The sequence below is a fragment of the Crinia signifera genome, chromosome 7 (assembly GCF_055691185.1).
Source record: "Crinia signifera chromosome 7, ASM5569118v1, whole genome shotgun sequence".
In the NCBI taxonomy this organism is placed as follows: domain Eukaryota; kingdom Metazoa; phylum Chordata; class Amphibia; order Anura; family Myobatrachidae; genus Crinia; species Crinia signifera.
The window spans coordinates 30,039,730-30,061,548 of record NC_139223.1 but is presented as its reverse complement, the minus strand read 5'-3'; the positions used below and the strand labels follow the sequence as shown (position 1 = coordinate 30,061,548).

General features: G+C 49.4%; 3 protein-coding genes across 3 annotated transcripts in view; 1 reads left to right on the top strand and 2 right to left on the bottom strand.

Moving 5' to 3' along the window:
- The window catches only part of LOC146020004 (E3 SUMO-protein ligase ZBED1-like), a 36,767-nt gene extending 35,339 nt beyond the window's left edge, over positions 1–1,428 (bottom strand). The window contains exon 1 of the mRNA XM_083152740.1: positions 1,293–1,428. Within this exon, the coding sequence (XP_083008866.1) occupies positions 1,293–1,428 (136 nt within the window). The remainder of the gene's footprint in view (positions 1–1,292) is intronic.
- An 8,137-nt stretch (positions 1,429–9,565) lies between these two features.
- On the bottom strand, positions 9,566–20,476 carry LOC146021143 (WD repeat-containing protein 90-like). The gene is made up of 4 exons (XM_083154941.1): positions 18,541–20,476; positions 10,594–10,733; positions 9,921–10,051; positions 9,566–9,720 (listed from the first exon to the last, which is right to left on the bottom strand). Exons 1-4 carry the CDS (start codon positions 18,655–18,657, stop codon positions 9,566–9,568), a joined length of 543 nt encoding a protein of 180 aa, XP_083011067.1. The 5' UTR covers positions 18,658–20,476.
- LOC146020411 (cyclin-dependent kinase 5 activator 1-like) lies at positions 12,707–13,630 on the top strand. The gene is made up of 2 exons (XM_083153517.1): positions 12,707–12,994; positions 13,118–13,630. Exons 1-2 carry the CDS (start codon positions 12,707–12,709, stop codon positions 13,628–13,630), a joined length of 801 nt encoding a protein of 266 aa, XP_083009643.1.
- Positions 20,477–21,819: the final 1,343 nt, after the last annotated feature.

Here is a 21,819-nt window from a genome sequence, read left to right as displayed (position 1 = left end):
TCTAAGGGCCCCCATACATTAGGCTGGACAAGTCGGACCCAATTCTCCTGCGAGCCGCCCGACAGCTCCCCGGAAGGCTCACATACGATTTGGCACTTGATGTGCAATTTTTTACATGTGATAAATCGCGTGTGATTTATCACTTGTAACCGGGGAGCTGCAGCGGGCGGTGTGGAGCAAGTGGCGGGTGAGGAGCTGCAGCTTGCGGTGAGGACAGTGGGGACGGCGGTGGTCAGCAAGACAGGCACGCCAGGCAGCGGCGGGTATTAGTTTTAAAAAGTGTCAAATGACTGTCCGGCCTCCGATTGGCTGAGAGCTCTCAGCCAATCAGAGGATGGCTAGTCATTTGACACTTTAAAAAAAAAATTGAATACGTGCCACTGCCCGCCCCATTGCTCCTCACCGGCCACTGCAGCTCAGCACCCACCACACGCTGCAGAGGTAGGACACGCTGAAAGTTGTGTGCCAGCGGTACCTCAGAATCGGGCCACATACATCGCGGGTGCTAAAAAGCAGCCGCGATGTGCCACTGATGGGTCCCATGCGATAGATTGAACCTGCAGCAGGTTCAATCTGTAGGGTCCGACCCAATGCGCACAGGACCGCACATCGGGTCAGATGAGGTGTCAAACACATCCCATTTGGGCCGATTTCTCGGCCTGATCTGTCGGAATCGGGCAAAATCAGCCCAAATCGGATAAGTGTATGGAGGCCTTAAGACAGAGCAACCAATCACATTTGGTTCTCATTCCAGTTACACGTTATTGGCTGCTAATGGCATAACAGAGATGTCCTCGCGCAGCAATATTTATCTCTAATAATAACCCTGAGCAGAGATCACATTGTAAACGCCAAACGGTACATTTGTGTTATTTTCATATAGACACAAACCGATATATCAGTTGTGCAACACACCTGTATGGTACAACTAAAGGCTTGTGACATTGTACTGTACATATACATTTTGGTGTCATTAATCAGGACATGTAAAGTGGTAGATCACCCTGGAAGGGTGTGACACCCTGTGCCACACAGGTACAGGGCAAGATTCTGCTGGCAGTGACCACCTCTTACAATACATGTGACATATATTGCCCCACAAGCAGGCATCGCCAAGTGATTCCCATACTGTCCTACAGGCAGGGAGACCCCCCATATTTTCCTGCAGGCAGGCAGGATGATTCTCATAACCTGCACTGTAAGAAAAAATGCCAGTGACATGCCGCCCCCACCTCCCCCTTCGACCCCTCTCACCCTCCCCCAGGAGGAGGATCAGATTCCTCACGTCCTACTTCTTGGCGCTGGTGCCGCCAACACCGACTTCCGTGTGTAGCTGCAGGAGCCGCCAGCGACAGCTCCTTCCGCTTCCGGCGTTCTCTCAGCCAACCTCACGTCCCTTCCGCTCTGCGATAAGCTTGAGGTTACCATAGCGACGGCAGGGAGGGGCGGAGCTGGTTAGGTGGTAGTACCTGGACCTGGTGTACAGCAGCATGGATGGCATGCATTGCATGCACAGCACAGTTGCACAGCGTGGGGCAGATGTATTATAGCAGCGCTTATCGCGCCGCTATAATACTTCCTGCTTCGCCTCATGGGGGCAGATGTATGACGAGTCGTTATGAGGGGGAGAAGGGGTATCATGTGCCCGCTGATGGGACATACTAAAAGGAATGACAGTGGAATGACATGACTCTGGTCTGCTGAAAAAGAATGCCAATTGACTATAATGGGAGAAAATAGGAGCCAGCCCCTGTCCAGAGCACTGGCCCATAAGTAACAGCGCATCGTTAAATTTAGGTTTTGAGGTTTAAAAATATGTATTAAAAAAAAAACAAGGTACTTGTTTCCTAGCACGGCGCCACCTATTTAATCTTATGGCATCGGGTCTATGAAATCGGTGCGATGCGACCTGATTACACCCGATTTCCCATTGTACAGCCACCCTGATGGCTGATTACTATGCTAAATGCCCCACCAGACCTGATTTTAATTGTACACCCACCCTGATGGGTAATTACTATGTGAAATGCCCCCCCATTGTTAACGCCACCCCAGTATCAACGCCAACCCGAAGCGTGGCGAGCGCAGTGAGCCTGCGTGGGGCCGCGCTACGCGTCTTCCGACTTTTTTATACCCCCACTATCCACTTCGGCGTGGAGTTGATTTTATATAGAGCTCAAAGAGTGGCGAGCGCACGCGGATTATTTTACATGTATTCTGCATGCGCTCGCCACACTATCTAAAATTAACTCCACGCTGATGTGGATAGTGGGGGTATGAAAAGGTCAGAGAACACGTACCGCTGCGCTTGCCATGCTTCGGGTTGGCGTTGATAGTGGGGTGGCGTTAACAATGGGGGCCATTTGACATAATAATTACATACCCTCCATGACCCATTCCATCAGGGACGTGCAGTCAGGGGAGGCAGGGGAGGCAGAGCCTGACCTGTCATAAATCACAAAAAATAAATGAATACATAGATGATATATATAACACACATACTGTGTTAGAAATATCTTCTTCATATTTTTTTTAATATAATTTCTGGTGTGAGAGGAAGCGGGAGCTGTGCCTCTCACTGACAGTTGAAAACTGTCAGCAGCGGGGGGCGGGTATAAGTTGTGGGCACCAGAAGAGGCTGAAAAGCCCATTAAAAATCAACAGGGAAGCGGCACCTACACATCTGCATCAGGGACAGGGACAGGGACGTGCCTTCAACCCACATCAAAGCACGCCCCTGTCACTGAGACAGATGTGATAGGACAGCGGATCAGTCTGTCACACACTGACAGACTGATCCACTGTCACACGGGACAGGGACAGAGGCTGCTGGACCCACTAATGGCAGTCCAAGCTAGCCCAGGAGAGCGAGTTGCTGCTGGGGCAGAAGCAGCAGAGCCTGGACGCTCACCAATGCCCGCAGTGCTGGGAGCTGAGGACGGCCAGGGAACTTCTGCAGGACACGCTCCAGGAGGAGCTGTGTTGCCTGCAGTGTCGCTGAGAGCAGGAGGAGCGGGTATGTAGGGGTGACCTGGTTCACCTCCCTCCTCCTCCCGCAGCCGCGGCTCTCATCACACTGCGGCGGTAGCCGCGTGTCCTGGGCCTCTCTCCTCCAGCCGCCGCAGCCAGCACTCTTCATGCTCATGGTGCGGCGGCTGTAACGCTGGACCCCGCCGGGAGACTTGGCTTCTGTCCCTCCTCCTCCCGCAGCCGCGGCACTTATAACACTGGGCCTCTCGCCTCCAGCCGTCGCAGCCAGCACTCTTCATTCTCATGGTGCGGCGGCTGTATCGCTGGACCCCGCCGGGAGGCTTGGCTTCCCTCCCTCCTCCTGCCGCTGCAGCCTGGGCCGGCTGTATCCCCTCCATCGGGTGGCATGGCTGACCTCCCTCCACAAATGCTGCTGGAGCCCAGGTAGCCTTCAAAAGTACTGTTTCAAAAGTAATGCTTCAGCCCTATGACCCCCACTGTCACTCTCCCCACTGTCATTCTCCCCCATCCCCAGCTGTCACTCTTCCAACTGTCACTCTCCCCCCTCCCCCACTGTCATTCTCCCAGCTGTCACTCTCCCCCACCCCCCACTGCCACTCTCCCCCATTCCCTGCTGTCACTTTCCCAAATGTCACTCCTCCCATCCCCCACTATCACTCTCCCCGGTATCAATCCCCTCCCATCCCCCACTGTCACTCTCCCCGGGCCCCAACCCCCAATGTTACTTTCCTTTCTGCCACGGTCAATGTCCCAAATAGCGCCTGCCTCACCTGACCCTAACCTCACCGCACGTCACTGCATTCCAATAGGTACAAAATGCTCTGTTCCTGGACTTTCCTGCCAGTGGCAGTTACAGAGGTTGGACTCCAGCACAGTACAAAATTCAAAGAGGGGGTCACATCAACTGTCAGTGAGTTCAGGAAAGTGATGTTTGGAGTGGCATTAAATGTGGCTCCCCTTTTTGAATATTGTACTGTGTTGCAGCCCCACCTTTGCAACTGCCACTGGTAAGGAAGTCCAGAAACAGAGCATTTTGTACCTAATGGAATGGGCCATGCTGGAGGGTATGTAATTACCAATCAGGGTGGGTGTACAATTAAAAATCGGGTGTGTGGGTGCATTTAACATTGTAATCAGCCATCAGGGTGCCTGTACAATGTAGTTCAAAAAAATCTGTCGCACACCCAGCAGAGAAATACCTATTATGAATATGCAGTACCCCATAAAGCAACACGAGTGGACAAGAGAGTAGTCACAATATTTTTCAGTAAATTTTGAACAAAGTCCCAGTAACTTTAAGCATTTCTCCTTACGTTACCCAGGGCAACCACAGCCACCATCTTGTGAAAAGCAGTCCAAGAAGTGCACAAAGCATTCCCCTTCAACAGAGAATGAAAAGGGTTGTAAAACGCATTTACATATGAATAGGTGCAATCACAAAACCCATGTCCTCACAGACAGATGTGGATAGTAAAGAATGAGAAACAGGTCTGATTACAGCATTTGCCCTGGGTATGACTGACACAAGAGACCATGTGATTTGAAATACTAGACATCTGCTGAGTGTGCGACAGATATAGTGACGTAAGAAACCTGGTGATGCCAGCCTGACCAATGTCGTACTGCAGTGTACAATTAAACCCAGTTACTCGAACACTTCCTACTTGTCTACACAGTGTAGTTGCCATAGCACTACCGGTAAACAAGACTGAGAATGTGGTGTTGGGGTGTGTTTTAACTGGTTATGCTCCTCATATAGTCTGGACACTCCTAAAATTCTGCCTAAACATGAGAAAAATATTCACCAGCAAAGTTCACTAAATGGGAACTTGCATTGATGAATTTTATAAATGTTACCAGTAACATGGGTAATATTGTAAACCCAGCAACACTCTTACCAGGTGTGCCCTTCAAGGCACAAAGGGTAGGGGGTTGATGCTGAGGTTGCTGGACTGGTGGAAGTTAGTGGGAGCCGAGACGATTATGATTGCATGACATGTTTGAATCAGACCTTTGCAGCATGCCCCCAAAGGGTGGTAACAACCTATTGGAAGAGGAAATTCATTTTATTTTATTTTTTTCTCCCTCGTTCTTTCCACAACACTGAGTTGGGAAAATTGTACACTGGCTATACCGTAATAGATGGAGAAGGCATAGTAGAGGCTGGACCCCTTGGACGTCTCACTCAGCAACAGCAGCCTCATTAGTAGTGCTGTGGGCTGAGAGGAAAAAAAAAACAGCCAATATTTATGCCGACTCCAAGTACGTTTGTTGGGGTAATGCAGAAGATTTTGGGCCCTATGGCGCCTCAGAGATGTTTGTTTCAGTAGCTGGCACTCCAGTGGCGCAAGCGTTGTAAGTTCAAAAGATTCCTGACAGCCACACAGCTGCCGGACAGAGTGGCTGTTATCAAGTGTAAAGCCCACACCTTCGATAAGGATTCAGTGTCACTTGATAATGAACATGCTGGCAAGGCAGCTGGGTGAGCCATGCGCTCTGCGGATAATGTTTGTGTTCCCCCTGTAAATGTCAGTGTATTCACATAGAAATGCAAGATTTGTGTCCCCTGCAGGAGAAAGCAGTCTGGAAGCCGGAGGGATGTGGACAGGAATAGAAAGATGGACAAGGAACACCAGTGACTCTGAGAACATGCCAAACTGTCAGGGCAGAGATAGCCTATGGCCTGACTTGCCTTGGCAGGGGAGGTATGTGGAATTAGTCCGAAATTACTGGTGTGCCCACAGACAGGTAAGACGACAGGGTCATGCCTTACTTGTCTGGGGAAAGATACTGGAACGGCTGTTCCCACAGAGCCATCTCCACATCCCTCCTCCAGCAGGATCCTCTGCAGGTAATACAAATCGACTTTGTACAGTCCACTCAAGAAGCGTCTTAGTTATTTTATTTACTTATATTTTTTTTATATATATGTGTTGATGTTTGTGTGTATAGATATGGTAGCCCAGAAGCACCCCTGAGTACGCAAGTGTATATGAAAGGTTTTAAGTCATGTGTAAACCTCTAGGGACTGATGGTACACCCCACAACCTCTTTTTGTAGTAGTAGAAACACTCTCAGAACTCCACCTCAGTTGTCCCCATCGAAACATTGCTTGGCGGGCAGCCGCACGTTATGGTAATCCCACAAGAAGATCCTAGACCACACCACGAACTGACCCATGTTTCAAATATAATGCAAATGATGTATCCACACCTGGAAAACTGCAGCAAAAGGACTATGTTGACACCTGTTGTGAACTGTCATAACCATGAACCAGGAGATGTTGTTGTTTCCCATGCTTTGCCATATACAGGTTGCTTGATAGACCTTTGAAAGGAACCACCCCAAGTCTTGTTGACCAGCACTACCTCAATAACAAAGTCGCAGAGAGAGAGATTCGGGTACGTTCGTCCTACTGCCAGAAGACCAGAAACCCAGAAGGTCCTTACATTCAAGAGCGAAAGAAAGAAATTGCTAGAGGCACCATTTCGGGAGGACTTAAGAGCAGCTAAGGTCAAGCAACCTGTACAAGCTACAAAAAGGACTGTGACACACCCCACTGGTAACAGGTTGGAAGGATCACTAACAAGTTTTTTTTTTCCTTTCTCAGTTTTTCTCCATTATTTTGGGTCCTATGTTTGTCTTTCTCCCCACTATCCGTTCTTATCCCCAAAGTCAAGGATACTGCTTTCGCACTGCTGCCAGGTATTGGGCAGAAGATACAGAGTTCTGAGAGTGTGTTACCCGTCCCAGTTTAGGTCAAGATAGAATCTCTAAGCTTGACACGTTACCCAGGACCGGATGTTTGATAGTAATAATACCAGCATACTTAAAAGTATACCAAAAAGAGAGACAACAAAGAATTCAAGGGTCTGTTGTCACAAACAATGCCTACCAAAGGATGCCATATCTGAAAAACAATTGTATATAGTGTAACCTCCCCTGTTTTTATTTTTATAAAAAAAAAAAATTGTATATTATCCTTCGTCACCCTGAGTAGATTGTTCGATAAATGTGGCCCCTCATTTATCCATAATCCTGGATTGGCCAGGCGCAGATGGTTTACTCCCCTTCTATGTAAAATTCAAGGATCCCAAAATTATTGTTAGGATTATGAATTTCTGTGTTTTAGGAAATATTTTTTTTGTACTGTGACAGTTTTGTATTTACTGTCAAAGGGTGGACTGTTAAAGTCGAGTTGCACACACGCCATTTTAGGATAGTATGGCCGCCATTTTGGTTCGCAGAGTTGCGCAAATAAAGTATACATACCCGAGTCTGTGTGACAAAGTGGACCAGAAGCGCAGCCATACTATTACACATAAATTCATAATACCATACTTACACCAAATAAAATATAGTTAATTAAAGGATTAGTGCACTACACATAGTTTAATTAGAAATACACGATTGTTTCTGTACATGTTTGGTATCTTTATGTTCAGTGTCCCGTGCGCAGCATTCCGGTCGCAGCCAAATATTCGCAAGTCCTATGGTCTGATAATTACGGACAAAATACCTATTATATGTACTTTTATCATGTGTCCTGTGTGAGACAAAGGAATGCATTTGTAACAAGTTCCTGTTGCTGTTTACGACCCCCGACGACAATGCCAGCAAACAAAAGGACACCAAAGTACCCTCCCCCCCCCTGCACTTTTCCAAGCCAGATGTAATACCTTGACCAATCATAAGGGCCTTTGACCCCCCCTTCCTGGACCCTATAAGATAGCCATCCCTGAGCTGGCTCGCTCTCTCTCTTTGGAATCTGCTGAGTATCCCCTCACCATTAACCCGGGCTATAGTTCTATTTGAATATAGCGAGCTCCGACGGGACTGCGCTGCGCATAGTTTCATGACGGTAACATTTGTATTCCTCTTCTGTGTAACGTGGCTGGTTATGATTGTATTCTGTAATTGTTCATCTTTCCCCTAGTAGTATTTGACTTGTATTAGTATTGTTAAGGACATTGTATCACGTGTTATCCTGTATTTCTTCTTTCTGTAACCCCCTTTTGTCCGCTAGGGACTAAATACACTATATTGGAGAATCTATCTCCGCATTTGTTATATCGTGGTCTCTTCTATTATTCGCATCTAGCGATAGCGTATATTACGGACATTGTCCTTAAAAGGTATTCGCAGATTAGAGACTAAGTGCTGCTAAGGGATCTCCTATTACTGCAGTGATTCTAGCGTGTACAATACACGGTAAAGGTCCGCTACGCTTTGTTCGCACGTAGCTAGGAATAAAGGGTAAGCAGAGTTACGGAATGAGTACGTAAACTGCACATTTCACTTATTGTTCTTTGGCTATATAAATATCAACATTGATAGGGAGAACCAGATTAGGTTCATGGGGTGCGGCCAAATCACCTGCAGCCAGTAATGACCACTCTACTGATCCACTTACCAGTACTGGAATGGATGGCAGAGGGTAAAGGACCATTTACACTCAACTGGCGGGCAAACGTTGAACCTCCACCAGGGATGAAGCTAGTCAAATAAAATAAAAATTGTCTTTTAGTATATAAGTAAAGAAAAACTAGCAGGCTAATAACAATTAAAAGTTACCAAAAACACACATACAAAATAAAAGGAGCACATAAATAAAAAAAATATTACCTTCTAACTGGAACATCGGAGGCCGCTTCGAAGTCCCAAATAAAAATGGCGTCTCCAGCAGTGATCACACTCTGCTGATCTGGGGAGAAGTCCGCTTGCTGCACAGGTTCCGAGTGTCCGATGAACACCTGAAAGGGGGGAGAAGCCAAGATACAGGGACGTGAATGCACAGATGCATCATGGGAGGACGATAAACCATAGCAACCACAGAATGACACCACAAAGAGGAGAAACCAGACAGCGTTATTTGGTCACGTTACCTGTGGGCGGGTGATTCCAGCCAGACTATAGTTCCAGACTTTGATAATTCGGTCCCCAGCAGTCAGCAGGAAGCGGTTGTCGTCACTCACTGCCAGGGTGTAGCAGTGCTGTTTATGTACTTGTGTCACCTCAGGAAGATCAGAGGTGTCACCTACATGTGGGACATCACCACAACAACAACGGTTTTACCAAACACCTGTAAATCTGGTTCTTTATTTACCCAACACTGACATGCGGATAGACAGATGTACCACCTGAGTCTGCTGCTTCTGAGATATCCAAAATGTAAATGTGTATTTATTACGATCATTTACCATTGGTCTCCTGGCGAAACGCGTAACCTGCTGCAGTGTTTATGTAGACCAAAGTGCTAAATCTGGTGTTTTATGGTCTAGAACCCTCACCTCTCTGGTGAGACGTCCGGTCTTAGGATCCAGCCACAAGATCTTGTTGCCGGAAGTGGAGACCAGCAAGTGATAGGGGCGAAGCGGGCTGAATGCAAGGCTCAGGGCACAGTCCAGCTTAGTGCTGCCTAGATCCAGGATGCTGACATCAATGCGCAGGAGCTGAAGGAACAAGAACAACGCGTGACGAGGAGGCAGAGAGAACCGGCTCTTCCAAGAGAGCTCCTGCTACAGAAGAGGAGGACGAGGTGTACCGGGGTCAGAGGGCAGACACTAAACTGGGCTTAAGGCCAATGTTCTAGAAGTACCTCATCTAATGACCGGCCGTGCATGACAGTCACAGTGTACTCGATAGGTCCAACGAACGCCAGGAGACATCCGTCCATGCTCAGCGACAGAGACTGGGGCCCCTGCTCGGAGTTCTTGTACACCACGTTACCTGCGCATTAGACAGCGTTTAGACCTTTGCGGCCTGACAGAAGAGAAGGGAACAGGGGATATAGGGTACGTGAAGGAGAGGGGTGAAGAGAAGCATTTGGATGATCAAGAAGGATTCCGGCTTCACAGCACTGGGGCGGGTCACATGTATTGCGCTGTGTAATATGTGAGCATCCATCTAGGTATGATGTCATCACTCACCAAGCACCCGCAGAACATGCTGTTCCTGGTGTCCGATGCTGTAGAGAGCCAGAGATCCCGCAGTGCAGGCACTGTACATCAGCCCGCCATCAGGAGAGAAGAGAAGGCCAGTAATGGCACCTCGGTGCTGCCTGGTGTACAAACAGATCAATAGAAAATACTGTCATGATGGGAGTGACTGACAGCCGCCCGTCATCTGCTCTGCTACAGGATGTAATGAAGGGTCTCCCGCTGAGCACCAGTGACAATACGGGGTCTTTTCGGGAAAGTACATTTCTATTAAACATAGGACAAATATTGGGGATGATTCTGGTCTACTCCCAATTGTGCGAGTTCGGCCCCGTCCCGGTGCTCTGGGGACCGCGCTTGTGCATGGTCTATTATGCGCATGTGCCGCCCCATTTGCGGATGGATTCGGTGACTTACATAGTCGCCGAGCTGTATGCAAGCTCGCAAGTTTGCAGCTTACCAAGCCAACCTGAATGGGGCCCATTGTACCAGGGGGCCACACTTCTTCATACATGGGATAGAAGCAGTATCAGTGCACATAATGGTGCGGATACCGCTTCCCCCCCCATAACGAGCCTTCTTACATCCACCCCGTTGTCTCTTCCATCCAGCACAGCTACACCCCGGCCAGAAAACCGGCTAGGAGTGAGAAAGCCGCACTTACTTGTGTTCCTGCTGCATAGTGGTAGTCGTCACATCAAAGTATCTCACCACCCCGCTGCTGAAGCCGCAGGCCAGGGCCTGCCGGGCAGGGTGAAAGGTCACAGTGCACGGAGTCTCCTCATTGGCTGTGAAGTCATACAGCTGCAAACACACACAAGAGCAGAGAATAAATTGTACACTTTGCGGATACATAAGAGAAACCTTTTATCAGAGACAATGGACCAAGGGGTAGAACGCTTTCTCCAGGGCATTGTCACTATAACCAATAGGATTGTGCTATTTGGGTGGAGAACCTGCTTTCTTTCAGTGTAACAGCACATTTTACTAGCACCACAATATTAGGGCAACATACATTGGGTCCACCACTAAAGGTCATGGATGGAAGGTTGACACAAGCATAAGATGGGCAGTGTCTAGGACCACATGGGCTTTTCACAAATACCATCTACAAAGTTGCCGGCTTGTTCTGTGAGCGCAATGATACAAACCGTCACACAATCAATTTTAATTCCAGGTTGTGAAGCAACAAAAATATAAAAAAAAAATTCCAGGGGCGTGAACACTTTTGCAAGGCACTGTAGCAACTGAATTGGTGTATTTGGCATTAGAAAGATACAGTCATGTGACCCACTGTACAATTACCTACAGTCAGTTATTACTAATACTATATTATATGAGAAAACAGGCGCGGCCCATAAGCACACGGGCGCGGCCCATAAGCACACGGGCGCTGCCCATAAGCACACGGGCGCTGCCCATAAGCACACGGGCGCTGTCCATAAGCACACAGGCGCTGTCCATAAGCACACGGGCGCTGCCCATAAGCACACGGGCGCTGTCCATAAGCACACAGGCGCTGTCTATAAGCACACAGGCGCTGCCCATAAGCACACGGGCGCTGCCCATAAGCACACGGGCGCTGCCCATAAGCACACGGGCGCTGTCCATAAGCACACAGGCGCTGTCCATAAGCACACGGGCGCTGCCCATAAGCACACGGGCGCTGTCCATAAGCACACGGGCGCTGTCCATAAGCACACGGGCGCTGTCCATAAGCACACGGGCGCTGTCCATAAGCACACAGGCGCTGTCCATAAGCACACAGGCGCTGTCCATAAGCACACGGGCGCTGTCCATAAGCACACGGGCGCTGTCCATAAGCACACGGGCGCTGTCTATAAGCACACAGGCGCTGTCCATAAGCACACATGTGTCCGCCAAACACCCAATACTCAGTCAGTGCACCTTCAGTTTCTGTTACTACAATGCCAGTGGAAATAGCCATTGAGTCGCTATTATCTCAGCGTTTCATCCACAGACATGAATGATCTGCTGCTATCTCATAATAAAAGGGGAAACAATTCTAAATAAATAGGAGGAGAAGGCTGGGTCCATTACTGACGCATACCTCCCAAAATGACCCATTCCAGGAGGTACAAAATGCTCTGTATCTAGACTTCCTAGCCAGCGACAGTTGCAGCCACAGCACAGCCCAAAGTGCCAAGAGGGGTGGCACACCAACTGTCAGTGAGTCCCTGGCTGTAGTCAGTGTTTGGAGTGACAGTTGATCTAGCTCCCCTATAGAATTTTGGACCGTGCTGCAGCTGCACATCTGCAGCTGGCAAGGAAGTCCAGGAAAAGAGCATTTTGTCCCTCCTGAAATGGGTCATGTTGGAAGGTATGCTGACGGGAAATAGTTTTTTTTATTTGGTGAATTTCAACTAATTATATCTCAGATTATTCAAATGTCCAATCTAATTTTCTATCATTTAAAAGGATTATCTTCCTTATAGGGCTCTAAATAGGGTGATAATACATTCTATATTGCACCAATTTTAATCACTGTTTGAAATTACCTAGATATCATCAGTGGCATAAATAACACATAACAATCAGCCTGTGATGTCACAATCAGCATGTGATGTCACAATGCCCAGTGTAAGCAGAGAACACCTCTGGCTACAATCCGCTGGACTCATTTGCTGCCTTGGACTGAACCAGGAAGCATCATATACAACGTGCTGGAAACAGACCCTTATTATTGGAGTATATTCAGCAATCAGAGCCACCACAGACCACAATCAGTGCTATAAAGAACAGCACACTGAATAAGAATGTGGAATTGCTTGACATTCCCATGCTGCCGCAAGGCAAGCACCCCTGGTGAAGACACATCAAGTGGGGCCAAGCCCACGGCTATCGAGAACAGTGAGATAGGAAGATCTGCCAAGAGACAGCCGCTCTTCGGCCGAATGAGGCGATTTATGACTAAAAGAAGGCTGCGCATAAATGGCCAGGTTGATGTTACCCATCTTGTCAATGAGAGCCTAAAGAATTCCATCTCCTGTGTTGACTTATCAATCTACACACAGGACTCACAAGATACTATTGCCAAGAAGCCTGTCTGTGAGCCTGCAGAAGAAAAGCAAGAGTTATCACCACCAGAATGCAAGAAGCCTGACTGTGAGCCTGCTGAAGAAAAGCAAGAGTTATCACCACCAGAATGCAAGAAGCCTGACTGTGAGCCTGCTGAAGAAAAGCAAGAGTTATCACCACCAGAATGCAAGAAGGTGCAGGCATCTACCGGCGAGCTGCTGGCCTGTCTTTCGGTGTTCCTCTGTCGCAGGTGCAAGCAGCGGGTGTCACCAATACGCATTGCTGAATGGATGGTGTCTGTAGACAAATCTCTCACTGGAACCTGGCAGCCCTTTGGCTTCCTCACACCGGCCAATTTAATGTTTCTGTACATGCTCTGCCGTGAAGTGATTGCATCAGAGCTGGACACCAAGCGGGAACTAATGGAAACACTGTCAACCTGTCTGTACATCTCATATTCATACATGGGCAGTGAACTAAACTGCCCAATGAGCAATTTCGTAATTGACAGCTCGAGGGAAGCCTTCTGGAACCGTGTCCTCTCTATTCTCAACCTAATGAGTGCAAAAATGCTCCGCTTCCATATGGATCCAAAATATTTCATCCAGATCTTGGAGGATCTTAAAGCTGAAGGTGGAGAGCTGCTTATACAATCAGTTTAAGACAGTACAGCTCTGGCTTGGGAACCAAAAAGAGACCCACATACAGGCTTGGGAACCAAAGACAAAGAGACCCACATACAGGCTTGGGAACCGAAGACAAAGAGACCCACATACAGGCTTGGGAACCGAAGACAAAGAGACCCACATACAGGCTTGGGAACCAAAAAGAGACCCACATACAGGCTTGGGAACCGAAGACAAAGAGACCCACATACAGGCTTAGGAACCGAAGACAAAGAGACCCACATACAGGCTTGGCAACCAAAGACCAGGAGACCCACATAATGGCTTGGGAACCAAAAAGAGACCCACATACAGGCTTGGGAACCAAAAAGAGACCCACATACAGGCTTGGGAACCGAAGACAAAGAGACCCACATACAGGCTTGGGAACCGAAGACAAAGAGACCCACATACAGGCTTGGCAACCAAAGACCAGGAGACCCACATAATGGCTTGGGAACCAAAAAGAGACCCACATACAGGCTTGGGAACCGAAGACAAAGAGACCCACATACAGGCTTGGGAACCAAAGACAAAGAGACCCACATACAGGCTTGGGAACCGAAGACAAAGAGACCCACATACAGGCTTGGGAACCGAAGACAAAGAGACCCACATACAGGCTTGGGAACCGAAGACAAAGAGACCCACACACAGGCTTGGGAACCGAAGACAAAGAGACCCACATACAGGCTTGGGAACCAAAGACAAAGAGACCCACATACAGGCTTGGGAACCAAAAAGAGACCCAAATACAGGCTTGGGAACCGAAGACAAAGAGACCCACATACAGGCTTGGGAACCGAAGACAAAGAGACCCACATACAGGCTTGGGAACCTGAGACAAAGACACCCACACCCCTCCCCTCCCCTTCCCCTTTCCCCCTCCCCACCCGTGGCTGTTATTGCATGGCTATCGGGCGTGGCCCCTTGGCGATGGGGTTACCAGTTCTGTAAGAATTGGTAGTGGCACAGCCACCATGGACCAACGCAATATTTTTTTTAAGAAGTCTAATGCTGGGTACACACTAGACAATATTCCAGCGATAGTGTCGCTCATGATTCCCATGAACTCACTGACAAACGATATCTTGGAGAAACAAAAAATTAAATCTTCTAAGGTAACTTCAGTGGCCACATCCAGGAGTATACGGTTACTGACCATAGAGCAGGCATGTCCAAACTATGGCCCTCCAGCTGTTGTGAAACTACAAGTCCCTCCATAGCTTTGCTATTAGGGACCGCTACAACTATGGCAAGGCATGCTGGTATGTGTAGTTTCACTACAGCTGGAGGCCATAGTTTGGCCATTCCTGCCATAGAGCCAGGATTGAGCTGCATGGATAGAGGACATTGGGGTCACTAACAACCTGCGGGAGCGCGCACCATTAACAATATAGTGCGTACACACTAGACAATAGGCAGCATACACACCAAGTAATACATGCGGGTCGTTAACAACAACACCACAAACTGATGACCGCATACTTTACGAATTGGCTTCTACCTACATGTAATTGATGGAAGTCCCGGTATATAATACACAAACACAATTAGCGGGAAGAAGATCGCTTTATTGGGAAACTCTAAAATTAAAGGTAAGTGCACGACACTCAAAGAGCAACATGAAAAGCGTATTCTACTTTCCCCTGCATTGTGCAAGCTGATCTAATACGGCTTCTATAAGAAAATGTACTGTAGCCCGCTGCATACTGCAACCTTCATGGCTGAGCAGTGGTGCAGGAGATCAGGCAAACGGAGATGCAGAAGGGAAGTCAGACAATGCAACAAGCCCAGTCACACACAGGAGAACAGGAATGGGATTGCAATTCTAGCTTTAGGAAAGTAAAATAGATGGAGGTAAAAGTTTGGCCTATTTATTAGGGCTGGATTATATAACCAATAGTGTGGCTGTGCCCTCTCATATAGGACCTAGATCAGTAGTGAGCGCAGATGTGCAAACATTTTATTTTTAAATCGCTATTTGGGGCTACAGGTATTATGCAAGTGCTTCGCTACCTGGCACAGCACTCGCATTATAGCGATGTATTTGCTACATTTCTGCTATTGCATTGTGGGGAGGGCACCCCAAAAGTACAAATGAAGCTGAATCAGGCCCATAATCCGCTCCACTATTACAAGCACAAGGTCTCTACATACAACAAAACAATGACACTTATCTCCACTAACATTGAACAATGCACTAAAACAGGATTTGACAACATCCAGACAGTGTTTCTGCAGGAAAATACATTCACGCCACCCCAGGTCTCGGTACCTATCCTGCCTGCCCTATACGTAGCCATTGCATGCCTGTGCTTGGTGTGTCACTTAGTGCAGTTGTACCCAATCTGTTCCTAGGCACCCTGGGGTGCCTCCAGGCACATGGCAATGACCAAAACAAATGATTTATGGTCACACTGATTGGCAGCCACTAACACCGGTTTTGCCTATTATTAAATGAGTGGATAGCTAGAACAACAACTATGGGGAAGGGTATGCAATAGTGTTCAATCTCGGCTGTGTTGGCAGGGTGAGGCGGTGTTGGCAGGGTGAGGCGGTGTTGGCAGGGTGAGGCGGTGTTGGCAGGGTGAGGCTGTGTTGGCAGGGTGAGGCGGTGTTAGCAGGGTGAGGCCGTGTTGGCAGGGTGAGGCCGTGTTGGCGAGGAATGCCCCAATAGAGAAGTTAGCAGGAGGGCCTGCCCACATTAGTGATGTCATTGGGCCCAGCCCGGGGCCCCCTATCCCCCAGCGCCGTGCCCACCTGTTGTTAAACTGGAAGGCTGGGTGTAGAACGTCAGGCGTGAGCCCGTAGCCGGGACCGCCGGTCAGGACGGCCACAGCGAACCCTACACTCTCTGTTGGGTTCCTCTGGCAGATGACTGGCCACTGCGAGAGCTAGTGTTCACCTGTGGCCGCCGCGTCCGAAGGAGCGAGTTATGCCCGCTGCAGCCAGGTCTTATGTTGGGACAAGTGGCCAGCGATCGTCAGAGGTAACGCAAAAGGTACCTCTAACTACAGGGCCTAACTGACAAAACACATCCTGACTGCCGGCACCTGGCCAAGGACGGGGACGCGACCCAGTCGCAGACACAAGGGAGATACCCGGGGAATCACCACCATGCAAAACAATACCCAAAAAGGGTTCCCCAAAACGTCAGAGGAAAATAGCAGGAAAACAGCCCTGCCTAATAACAGAAAAAAAAGAAGCGAATATAGAATGAGCCCCGCTGCTAACGAAGACCAGCAAGGGTGGTCCAAGAACATGTGGACCTAATCCTAAATAAGGAAATGGCTGTGCAGCCAGAGAATTAAACTGAAAGACAATAGGCAATCTGCCCACAATGAAAAAGATAAAGAATAATGCTCCAATGGGAGCACTCACGTGACCCCAGGAGGGGTAGCTGGGCGAACAGTGGCAGGGATGCACCAGGACTGAGACCAACCAGACACTGGGTAGGAAGCAGGCGAAGCGACCAGGATAGCAGTGAGAAAGCTATAACCGGCGCCATCTTGCCTGTGGGCAGCCCTTAAAAGGGATACTGCCGCCAATGGGATGTCCCTGCTGGGACCAGCCCCCGGCTTCTAATTACTCAGGAGGCCAAGCGCGAGACTCCCGGCGTCCCCTGTTACCAGGCAACCGCTGGGTGGCTGCAGGGGAACGCCGGGAGCTGATAGATTGACGCCCGCGCCGGGCGGAGGTGACGTCACCCCGCCGGGCAGAAGTGGGCGTGTGCATCTCCTGTGCACCCGCCCCCGGCCGCCGAGCGTCAGGGACGTCAGTGCTGCGCCCACGCCGGGCAGAAGTGAGCGCCGGATGCTCGGCTGAGCCGGGCGGAGGCGCCGTGTGCACCTGCTGTGCACCCCCCCCGGCCGCCGAGCGTCAGGGAGTGCAACACCTGTAATCCTGCAGGGATCACTACAGACAGTGTCTAGATAGACAGAGAATAGGTCGACCTCAAAAGGTTGACATTCAATAGGTCAACATGAAAAAAGTAGACACATAAAAAGATCGACATGAGTTGGTTTTTTTTTTAATTGTTGTGAATGTCGGCATGGACCCCACGTAGCGTAATGCGTATGCTCACTGGGCTCGCTATACTATTCTCCTCCTATGCCGACAGGGATTTTTAATTCATGTCGACCTTTTATGGTAGACCTATTGACTGTCTATCTAGACACTGTAGATCTAGCAACCAGATATTACAGCAGCAGAGTCCCAAACAGATTTACTGTAAGCTCAGCCTTAAGGCCCAGCCACATCCCTGGCCCATTAACCAAGCTTCAGAAGTCACACCAGGGGTGTAACTCCCAGAGGGAATGGAGACTCCTGCCTCCGGGCTCCTAGAGGGGCACCTGCTGGTTCACAGTGGGATCCCTGCTCTTCCAATGGAGCTTTGTAACGCACCCTCTGCTGCTGCACAGTTACTCAGCTCTGTCCCAGGAGCCCTGCTAACACCTGCAATAGGGGACAGGACAGCTCCTGCCTGGTACTGCTCAGCCTGCGCTGCAGAACGCAACGGTGCACCCACCGCTGCTGCTGGACTGTGGGATGGGACCCACCAATGAGCACTGAATCATGCTGCAGACGGTTTAATATTTTGTGAGCCATTGTCACGCAGGTTATGGACACTAGATGCTGATTTATAGGGATGTCACATTATTACACATGGGGAGCTCAGCAATGAGAACCTCTGCTGGCTGTGAGATCACAGGGATCACGTTACACAGCAATGATGTCAGCTTCAGAAGTTACATATAACCTCACCACAAGGGTACAAGTTGGTGAGATTGGCATCATTGTTGCACAGGCCTGTTAGCCGATCGGGTACACTTCTTGCTAAGAGTCAATGTTTATACAGAAGCCTGCGACACAACATAAGAGACCTGTGCGTGGTGCCACATTACCTGCTGCAGAGAACATAGGTCCCAGATTCGGATCGTGTTGTCCTTGGACACAGTGGCCAGCTGAGGCTGAGATGGGTGGGTGGAGAAGGCTAGAAGAGAGTCTGTATGTGAGCGCATTAGAGTCTGGTAACCCCGGGAGGGCACATCCAGAACCCCCAGCTCTCCGCTTCTAGTGCAGGATAGGACGCGCAGACCTTCTGGACTGATGCACACGCAGCTCACCGGACCCTCGTGTTCTGCAGTGGAAGAGCAAAGACTGTTACACACTTATCAGGTCTACCTTCCTCAGCCACCAGTAACACCCATTCTCCTACACATCTACCTTCCTCAGGCACCAGTAACACCCATTCTCCTACATGTTTACCTTCCTCAGGCACCGGTAACACCCATTCTCCTACACATCTACCTTCCTCAGGCACCGGTTACACCCATTCTCCTACACGTCTACCTTCCTCAGGCACCGGTAACACCCATTTTACTACACATCTAGCTTCCTCAGCCACCGGTAACACCCATTCTCCTACACATCTACCTTCCTCAGGCACCGGTAACACCCATTCTCCTACACATCTACCTTCCTCAGGCGCCGGTAACATCCATTCTCCTACACATCTACCTTCCTCAGGCACCGGTTACACCCATTCTCCTACACGTCTACCTTCCTCAGGCACCGGTAACACCCATTCTCCTACACGTCTACCTTCCCCAGGCACCGGTAACACCTATTCTCCTACACGTCTACCTTCCTCAGGCACCGGTTACACCCATTCTCCTACACGTCTACCTTCCTCAGGCACCGGTAACACCCATTCTCCCACACATCTACCTTCCTCAGCCACCGGTAACACCCATTCTCCCACACATCTACCTTCCTCAGGCACCGGTAACACCCATTCTCCTACACATCTACCTTCCTCAGGCACCGGTAACACCTATTCTCCTACACGTCTACCTTCCTCAGGCACCGGTTACACCCATTCTCCTACACGTCTACCTTCCTCAGGCACCAGTAACACCCATTCTCCTACACATCTACCTTCCTCAGGCACCGGTAACACCCATTCTCCTACACATCTACCTTCCTCAGGCACCGGTAACACCCATTCTCCTACACATCTACCTTCCTCAGCCACGGTAACACCCATTCTCCTACACATCTACCTTCCTCAGGCACCGGTTACACCCATTCTCCTACACGTCTACCTTCCTCAGGCACCGGTAACACCCATTCTCCTACATGTTTACCTTCCTCAGGCATCGGTAACACCCATTCTCCTACACGTCTACCTTCCTAAGGCACCGGTTACACCCATTCTCCTACACATCTACCTTCCTCAGGCACCAGTAACACCCATTCTCCTACACATCTACCTTCCTCAGGCACCGGTTACACCCATTCTCCTACACGTCTACCTTCCTCAGCCACCGGTAACACCCATTCTCCTACACATCTACCTTCCTCAGGCACCGGTAACACCCATTCTCCTACACGTCTACCTTCCTCAGGCACCGGTAACACCCATTCTCCTACATGTTTACCTTCCTCAGGCATCGGTAACACCCATTCTCCTACACATCTACCTTCCTAAGGCACCGGTTACACCCATTCTCCTACACGTCTACCTTCCTCAGGCACCAGTAACACCCATTCTCCTACACGTCTACCTTCCTCAGGCACCGGTAACACCCATTCTCCTACACGTCTACCTTCCTCAGGCACCGGTAACACCCATTCTCCTACACATCTACCTTCCTCAGGCACCGGTAACACCCATTCTCCTACACATCTACCTTCCTCAGGCACCGGTTACACCCATTCTTCTACACATCTACCTTCCTCAGGCACCTGTAACACCCATTCTCCTACACATCTACCTTCCTCAGGCACCGGTTACACCCATTCTCCTACACGTCTACCTTCCTCAGCCACCGGTAACACCCATTCTCCTACACATCTACCTTCCTCAGGCACCGGTAACACCCATTCTCCTACACGTCTACCTTCCCCAGGCACCGATAGCATCCATTCCCCTACACATCTACCTTCCTCAGGCACCGGTAACACCCATTCTCCTACACGTCTACCTTCCTCAGGCACCGGTAACACCCATTCTCCTACATGTCTACCTTCCTCAGGCACCGGTAACACCCATTATCCTTTACGTCTACCTTTCTCGGTAACCGGTAACACCCATTCTCCTACACGTCTACCTTCCTCAGGCACCAGTAACACCCATTCTCCTACACGTCTACCTTCCATAGGCACCGGTAACACCCATTCTCCTAAACATCTACCTTCCTCAGCCACCGGTAACACCCATTCTCCTACACGTCTACCTTCCTCGGCCACCGGTAACACCCATTCTCCTACACGTCTACCTTCCTCGGCCACCGGTAACACCCATTCTCCTACACGTCTACCTTCCTCAGGCACCGGTAACACCCATTTTCCTACACGTCTACCTTCCTCAGCCACCAGTAACACCTATTCTCCTACACGTCTACCTTCCTCAGGCCCTGGTAACACCCATTCTCCTACACGTCTACCTTCCTCAGGCACCGGTAACACCCATTCTCCAACATGTCTACCTTCCTCAGGCACCAGTAACACCCATTCTCCTACACGTCTACCTTCCTCAGGCCCCGGTAACACCCATTCTCCTACACCAACACAAAAAGCTTAGATTTGTACTTAAGCCAAGTTGTGAAATACACAAACGCTAATGATCACCGAAGTAACAACTTACCTGCTTCCTGTCAAATTTGACAAAAAGAACGACGTGGAAAAGGTTTGGGTTTGTTTGGGGCCAATGTCAAGTGAACATGCGGCCCCCCTTTTTAGAGTAGTGTCCAGAACTCTTTACCTTTCCAAGTCCACGTAGATGGAAACGTATGAAAAATTAGAAAACAATTGTCAAAGTTGACCGCGTGCACGTCCACCTTTTGTCAATTCGACCTATACAGCATCGATTTATAATCCAGATCCCTTTGGCTCAGGGCAACAGTTGTAATTGGATAGTGTGACAGTGCCGTATGGTCACCGTCCTCTGAAGACTGGGTGAGAGGACCATATATCCAGCTACAGAGAGAGCGTCACTGCAGAGGCTGGTGGACACTAATCACAGGGGGACTCTGAAACTCCTCCCACTATGACAACAGCAAGGGCTACGGTATAACAGATAGACAATGTATAGGTCCACAGTCACTCGATTGACAAATTTCTCAGATGCACTGTTCAGAGAAATCTCTTCCAGTTCCGAGTCTTGCCTTTTTGGTCAC